The sequence below is a fragment of the Saccopteryx bilineata genome, chromosome 3, assembly GCF_036850765.1.
Source record: "Saccopteryx bilineata isolate mSacBil1 chromosome 3, mSacBil1_pri_phased_curated, whole genome shotgun sequence".
Lineage (NCBI taxonomy): Eukaryota > Metazoa > Chordata > Mammalia > Chiroptera > Emballonuridae > Saccopteryx > Saccopteryx bilineata.
In genome coordinates this window covers 266,738,896-266,746,475 of record NC_089492.1, presented here as the reverse complement: position 1 = coordinate 266,746,475, position 7,580 = coordinate 266,738,896, and the positions used below count along the sequence as shown (strand labels likewise).

The 7,580-nt window shown below is 47.4% G+C and overlaps 1 protein-coding gene across 2 annotated transcripts; it reads right to left on the bottom strand.

The window, feature by feature from the left end:
• Positions 1-2,573: 2,573 nt before the first annotated feature.
• On the bottom strand, positions 2,574-5,863 carry SMIM12 (small integral membrane protein 12). 2 transcript variants are annotated; one of them, XM_066269716.1, is made up of 2 exons: positions 5,780-5,863; positions 2,574-3,512 (listed from the first exon to the last, which is right to left on the bottom strand). In XM_066269716.1, exon 2 carries the CDS (start codon positions 3,505-3,507, stop codon positions 3,229-3,231), a length of 279 nt encoding a protein of 92 aa, XP_066125813.1. In that variant the 5' UTR covers positions 3,508-3,512; positions 5,780-5,863; the 3' UTR covers positions 2,574-3,228. The 2 variants fall into 2 exon arrangements, with proteins under 2 accessions (XP_066125813.1, XP_066125814.1); XM_066269717.1 differs by lacking the exon at positions 5,780-5,863 and adding an exon at positions 5,546-5,741.
• Positions 5,864-7,580: the final 1,717 nt, after the last annotated feature.

Genomic DNA, 7,580 nt, shown 5'->3' with positions numbered 1-7,580 from the left:
GGGGAGAGAAGCAATTCCTGCTGTGCTCAGACAGGATGATCCTGCTCTAAAGCCCCCATCATCACTGGGTCTGGAAGAGACCCAAGTTGGGGAAAGCAAAAAGCCCCAGGCAGGTCCACTTACTAAAGTGTTGCAGTGAATATGACTGTTGGGCCCGTCCAAGAGAGGGCCACATGCCTCCAAAGTGAATCAGCAGGCATGGAAGAAAACCAGTCTGTGCCCTGGTTCATCCCAGCTACAGCGGCCTGGCTCTGCTCACACCCACACCCACACCGCTCCTTACAGTCACCCAGCACCCGAGAGAGCATGTGCGATCCCAGAGGGCTCCGTGACAGCGTTCTCAGCCAGCCCGTGGGAAAGACAGCTGAGAATATTAATAGACTTGCCGGAGGCAGAAATTCAGTGAGGGCAAGCCCTAGGAAATGAAATTATTTAAAAGGGGGCACAATTAAAGCGAGCCTGGAAGAAGGCAGCAACTTGGATTTCCAAAGAGAGGGCTTCCTCAGCCAGGCTCCGGGAGGAGGGACAACGGCAGTGACAGGGTTCTTCTAAAATATCCGAAAGTCCAAAAATGTCTTAGTCTATGGGGAAAAAAAGTTGGTATAGTTCCTGTAGCTTTTCTGACAGCTAATGTTTTGCTTAGGCTGATATTACAGCACATATGCACAGATGCTCAAAACTGTTTCAAGGGGAACGACTCCTAAGAGCTACTATTTGCCACAAATTGTTAGGTTGCCAAAATAATTGATTGATTGATTGCCTGATTTACTGATTGACTAAAAAGAGAGGAGCAGTTTGAGAAGTCTCAAATCCATTAGGTCAAATTAACCCCATGGGTATGCTTGCACGTTTAGAACTGATTTTTAAAATGAAGTGTCAACATTAAAAATTTAGATCACACACACAAACACATACACAAAAATCAGAATTTCTAGCGTCTTTTTAAAAACCTGAAAAATCTGGTATCACTGGGAAAGCAGCATGAATTAAATGCTGAATAGTGACTGCCCCCTCTCGGCAGGCCTGGGCTTTCCTTTTCCTGGCCAGGCACAATCATTTAAGCCAGTAGCCCCCAACCTTTTTTGGGCCACGGACCGGTTTAATGTCATAAAATATTTTCACGGACCGGCCTTTAGGGTGGGACGGATAAATGAATCATGTGACCGAGACAAGCATCAAGAATGAGTCTTAGATGGATGTAACAGAGGGAATCTGGTCATTTTTTAAAAATAAAACATCATTCAGACTTAAATATAAATAAAATGGAAATAATGTAAGTTATTTATTCTTTCTCTGCGGACCGGTACCAAATGGCCCACGGACCGGTACCAGTTCGTGGCCCGGGGGTTGGGACCACTGGTTTAAGTCACCTAACTGACCCCTGTAGGCGTCTCTGTTTGCCACTCCTAGTTCAGCCCCCGGAAGGAATCCCAGGCTTGGTCATGCTCAGGACTGCCACAGGGGGGCAGCACTGGTCTGTTAGGGAGGCCTGCCCATCAGCCAGAGCCTATAAGGCTGCTGAGCTTGGCATATCCCTTCAGAACCAGAAACCCCATCCTTACCTCAGTAGCAGACATTCCTTCTTCATACTCCCCATCAGATTTGTTACCTGGGAAGCAACATGTCAACACACACTGGCCTGGGTGACCTGACTTGCTCCCTCCTCCTCTCCGGTCCCCACCTTCCACATCCTCCCAGACCCTCTCTCTCCACAGCTAGTATCTCTACCTGTTTAGGAATTCTACCCTCATCACCTGTTCACACCATCAGGCCCCCCGATCCTGGGATATGAAGCAGGGGAACACCCCTCCCTTACACTAAACGTCAGCTGACTTCACGAGGCAATAGGTTCTCCTGCCTCCTCCTGCCCACTGCTCTCACTCCTACCCTCTCCCGCAGCACCGTCAGTGGGAGCTTTCAGTATAAACTTCCACAGCCCTTTAGGAAAGACATTCCGTATTTATTATGTATGGGTTGGGACCCTTAGAACTGCTCCTTCCATTTTATCCAAAATGCTATTTACTGTTACCATTTAGTCCAAAATGCAGAAAAAGGCCTTATATAAGATATTCACTGCACTATTTGTACTAGTGAACAATCAGAGACAGTACAAATGTCCACCAGTAATACAGAAATTGTTAAAAAAAAAAACACATAACAAAATTTTAGCTTTTTAGTTTATATAATAGAGTCCTGGGAGTTGTTCTAGAGCGCTTTTTAGAAATCCCTACCAAACGTTCTTTAAAGGACTATTACTTTCATAGGGAAAACTGTATAAGTGTGTGTGTTTGTGAAACTGGAAACTTTGATAGCAGCGGTTAAGCTCCCTGGTCTACTCTAATTTAGACTATGAAAGGTCCAATCAGCCTCTTCTCACCATGATAGACAAGCTCCTGGGACCCAGCGCCTCCAGGACCCACCACCTGGAGGACCCAATGCAACCACACTAGTAAAACAAAGCTTCCAGGACCCTGGAGTCCTCAAAGACCAATGGTCTCCTACCCTGAAATGCCTGCCCTTGCATAACTCCTAAGGAGACCTCAAACACCACCTGGAAGATAGGATCAGATCCATAAAGTTCTCAGATGCCACTTTAATCAACTTTTGCACTAGACAGTAATGTGGAGGGGATGAAAGTTAGTGATTGTTTTCAGGTAAATTCACCTGCCTCAAGGTGAACAGCCTGGGCTGCCAAGAACAGAAAACCACTCTCCTTCCCCAGGGAATCCCCCCCTTCCTGAGCTGATAGGACAGGATTTCAGGAACAGTGAACACAAAGGACAGGACAAACGAGTGGAGGTGGATTTCTGAATTCTTCCCATGCACATGGGAACTAGACATGTGGTATCCCTCCTAAGGCAACACCCCAATCCCACCCAATTCCACCTGAGGCTAAACCACCTCCCCGCAGAGACTGACAGCCAATGTTCATTTCATAACACTGCTTTTCCAGCAGTGCGCCCAGAAACCTGGGCAGTTGTGGCCACCATACAACAGATGCAGCCTGCAGGCCTGAACCCTCCAGGGCCTTCCTCTTCACTGGCCCTTCAGCTGCTAGTGCGTCTGCCTGACCACAGAAGAGCGGCCAGTATGTGTGTGGCTGGGTGGCCGCTGGAGGGGCCAGAATAAGCAACAGAGCAAATCAGATGTGGGTTCTGGAGCTAGGTCAACATGGTGGCAGGACCAGTCACAGCCTACGGAAGGACTCATATGGCCCTGTGTCCTCTATTAGTTCTTCTCCGGGCGGTTTCTGTTCAAGACAGCTTTAGGGGCAAATTCCAGCTTGTCCTTAAGGCTCAACACCTGGGTATGGTCCTTTCCTAGCAGCTCATCCAATTTTCGGTCCTCTCGACACTCTGAGATGCTCTTCTCCTCCTCCACAGGCTGGGGATCCTTTCCCCGGATGAACCATTCCAGGTGGTAGCCCACAGACCCAACCACGAAGGCCACAGGAAATGTGAAATAGGGAGCATAAGTACGCACCACGGTCCAGAGCACAGGCCACATGACATCTGCAGAAGAGCACAAGGCAGCATTATGGAGACACCAGCACCACCTCCCCATCAAATGGACCACCTACCAGGGACCCCCACTTATCGGGCAGCCTAGCACAATTTACTAAGATCCACCCTACGCAGAGTAATGCAAGAGGGCACGCTGCTTTATGCAACAGTTGGGTCCCTGAAACAATCTAGAAAATTGTGAAAGTTTCAATTGTTAGGGAAGGGGAGAAGACTTGTTTTATCACTGTACTTTTGGACAATTATGCAACCATGTATAGCAGAGGTCCTCATGACCTCTGGGCCTTACCTAATAAAGCTTCAAACCTGTTCTTCTCTCCACAGTTTGCCAGCCTTTCAAGACAGAAAAAAGAAGTCTTTCTCTCACATCCAACCTCTGAGGTGAATGGAATTATCAGAGGGTTAAACCTGCCCAAGTTTCAACTAAAAGACCATTCCGTTTGGGCTCCTGTAGATATTGCTACAACTTGGCTACCTTGGGTCTAAAGGAAATAATCAAAACCTCACTAAGGCTGAAATGACTCTCCCTCTCTCCTTGGGTCCAAATCTCTTTGGAGAAATGCCACATTCTGTGGACCTAAGACTATCACAGGCCATCATCAGGGGAAAAACTGCAGCAGCTCCAAGATTCCCTCCCAGGTCCTTTGTCTTAGCTCCAAGCACTCAGCGGGACAAGTCATACACTAGTCATCAGCTGATTCTCACAACACCTCTTTGAGGTACGAATTATAGCCCAGATTTCTGTTTAAGGTCACAAAAGCTCTGAAACATTACATTAATGTGCCCCAAATCACTAGAAATGACACAGCCACTTATTTTAAACCCAAGTCCTCCAACTTCAAACCCTGTGCTCTTTCTAGTGGAAAGAACAGACTACAGACAGGTGTATGGCTTCTGTACTGACCCTGGATTTGGGGAGGGTTTCTATGGCTTTTCCCCCTCAGCTTGGCATTTCATTGTCTGAAAGAGCTCCCCACCCCCTTTTTTTTTTTTTGCAAACTTTATGTTTATATTCAGAGGTTTGTGGAATTATAAGATTTAGAAATCATTACAAAAGACACCCCTGAAGAATCCCAAACCTAATACTTCTCCATCTTCTTCTCCACCTTTTAAGCAAGTTCTCTATAAGTAAACACTTTCTCTAAACAGCAACTCTCCGTTTCCCAATTTTTCCAGCAACTCTCTCGGATTTCCAATTTTTCTTAAAACATACCAAGTATGAGTAAACAGCTATTACTTCTATTATGTTACATGCAGCACAAGGTCAGTCTGTCCTCCTCGCATTCTAATCATTTTCAAATAAGTCAATTAATTCATTTATTTAACACATAACCACTTCCTCCATGTCACACACTGCTGGCCTACCCCACTTGTCTGCATTCCTCAAAACACTTTAAGTTCCAAGAAGGTAAGGACATGTCTGTGGCCCACTGTGCCCTATTCATTCCCCCCCCCTCTCCGTCCCCCACCCCGACTCCTCCCACCCAGTCCCGCCTGGCATAAAAAGCTCCAAAAAGTCTGTTGAATGAATGAATGACAGCTCAAGCAACACACTAATGTAAAACCACAGCAGTCATCCACCCACCCGCCTTCACAAGGTAGCAGGAACACAGCAGGTGCTTTTGCTGATTACAAGAAGTCAGACACTCTAACAAGTCATCCCCAGGGTAGCAATATGAAAGAGGCACAAATAATATACTGTGACGCATATTTCCAGCCGAGCATGGAGGGAGCCTGAGCGTCCCGTAAAGGTCAACTGGGTTGCAGGCAAACCTGCCTTTGTGCCGGGCCCCGGAGGCCCAATGAGACCCAAATCAGCAGTCCGAGATTTGTGAATTGCTAACAAGGGCAGAGGACACCTAAGGGTAGAAGATTAACCCTGACCGTCACTCCAGCCGTGTCCAGGGAAGGGAACGCAAGTGAGGGCAGGACGCAAGGAACTAGCCATCTCCCTCCGCTGGGCTGCGGGTCTCCAGCCCCTATCCCACCACGCTCATGGCCTTGTCCGCAGCGTCCGTCCTCACCCACGTGCCTCAGGCCGAGAAGCCCTGGCCGCAGAGGGCCAGCTGGGCGCCCAGACTCGACCTCCGAGCCCCGGGAAGAGTAGGAGCCGTCAGGCCTGGCCAGAGCCGGAGCGGACACTCATAATCGCCCCTTCTGTAACTCAGAGGTCAAAACCAGGGGCCGTCGCCAAGACAACGGTTGATCCCGGCAACCTCCCGGGGGAAAGAAACTGCAGGCTGGGACCGCGTGCTCACCTGAGCCGCAGCCCGCACTCCTCCGTCCGGCCCCCGCCCTCCGCCCGCTCGCCGGGAACACCGCTCCCAGCGGCCCGCGGGGCCTCGCCCGGGACCCCGCCCACCGAACGCCAGTTGCGCTGAGATGGACACACGCCCCCTGGGGGCTGGGAGGTTTACCGGTAATGTAACCACGTGCTTTTCGGGTGGAGAAAGTAAAAGGTCATCCATTCATTTATTCAAGTGATGTTTACCAGGCTTCTTCTAAGACTTAGGTCTGCACACACGCATAAAAGACATGATCACTGACCTCAAAAAGCTCTCTTTACCAGGTTCTAGTCTAGTGCTTCAGAACTCTTCAGATCTCAGCTAATTTTCTGTGACCTTGGGAAAAGTATTAATTGGTCTTTGTCTCCTTTCCGTGTAAAGGTAATTACACCTATTTCACAGGATGTTGGGAGGGTTAGATAAGATAATGTACGTAAAGTGCTATGCCAGGCACATACAGAGCAGAGAAATAAATGTTACTATTGTTAGTCTACAAATATCAGAAATATAGTAAAACCTAAGTTTTACCTGACCTTTCAGGTACAAGTATCCCTTTTCTGTGTCCCCGCTGCTCCCTGTACTGACATCTATTTAATTGCGTATGAGGGGGGAAACGCCAAAGCTCAAGCTCCATTATGCTTCCACCTAGCCCTGCCTTTCCACTCTCATTCCACTAGTCCCCGCCAAGCGTATTTATGTATCCTTAGTAACACATGCTAAATGCATTCTGTTCCTCCATGCAGACCAAATTGTTTCACACCTCTGTGCTTTTGTGTGTTTTCATTTACCTGGAGTGCCCTTCCCATCTCTCTTTACCAAGTTTCTTTGGCTCTTTTTTTTTTTTTTTTTTAACTGATTGATTTTAGAGAGACAGAGGAAGGGGGAAGGGGAGAGAATGAATCATTCATTTGTTGTTCCACTTAGTTATGCATTCATTGGTCGCTTCTCATATGTGCCCTGATCAGGGATCAAACTTGCAATCTTGACGTTCCAGACGAAGCTCTACCAACTGAGCTAACCCGCCCAAGCCCGGAGCATTTTTCACACTTTAGGAATACCACTGTAGAGTGCATTCGACTGCATTATTTCCCGTCCTCTATAACCTCAAATAGCTCAATGCTAAGCTCTGGCAGTGGAGATGGAGAGAAAGGAACAGTATTTAAAAATATGCAAGAAACTGTCATTAGCAGTTTCACTAATTAATATGTAGAAAGGCGAAGGGAACAGAATTATCCAGAATAACCAGCAGTCAGCCAATTAAGATGTGCTATAGGCATCAGGGATGCAAACAATGACTGGGACCATCCCTGCCTTCAGTTCTGACTGACGGGGAAGCAAACTGCTCTACAAAGTGTCAACAGAGTGTGGAAAATGTAGCCATAGCAGTATACAGGCATGGATCAGAGGAAGAGCCCCAGGGTGAAACTGCCCTTGAGCTGAGACCTGAGTGATGGCTAGCGGTTTCATCAGGCAAAACTGAGTGGGTCTCAAGACTTAGGAATCAGAGAGATATGAATTCAAATCCTGGCTCTGCCACCTGCTAATCTCAGAAAAGCTATTTATGTTTTTCAAAAGACAATAATAGTACCCACCCCTGGGCTTGTTCTGACTATTAAATCACCTAATGTATATAAAGTGCTTGGCACAGTACTCAGCATCTCCTCAGTGCTCAGTAAATGGACACTGGTATGTTCAGTATACTCCAAATTTATTTCTTCTTCTGCAATATCCTATGATCATTTATGGCATTACTTATTCACTAAACCAAAAACCT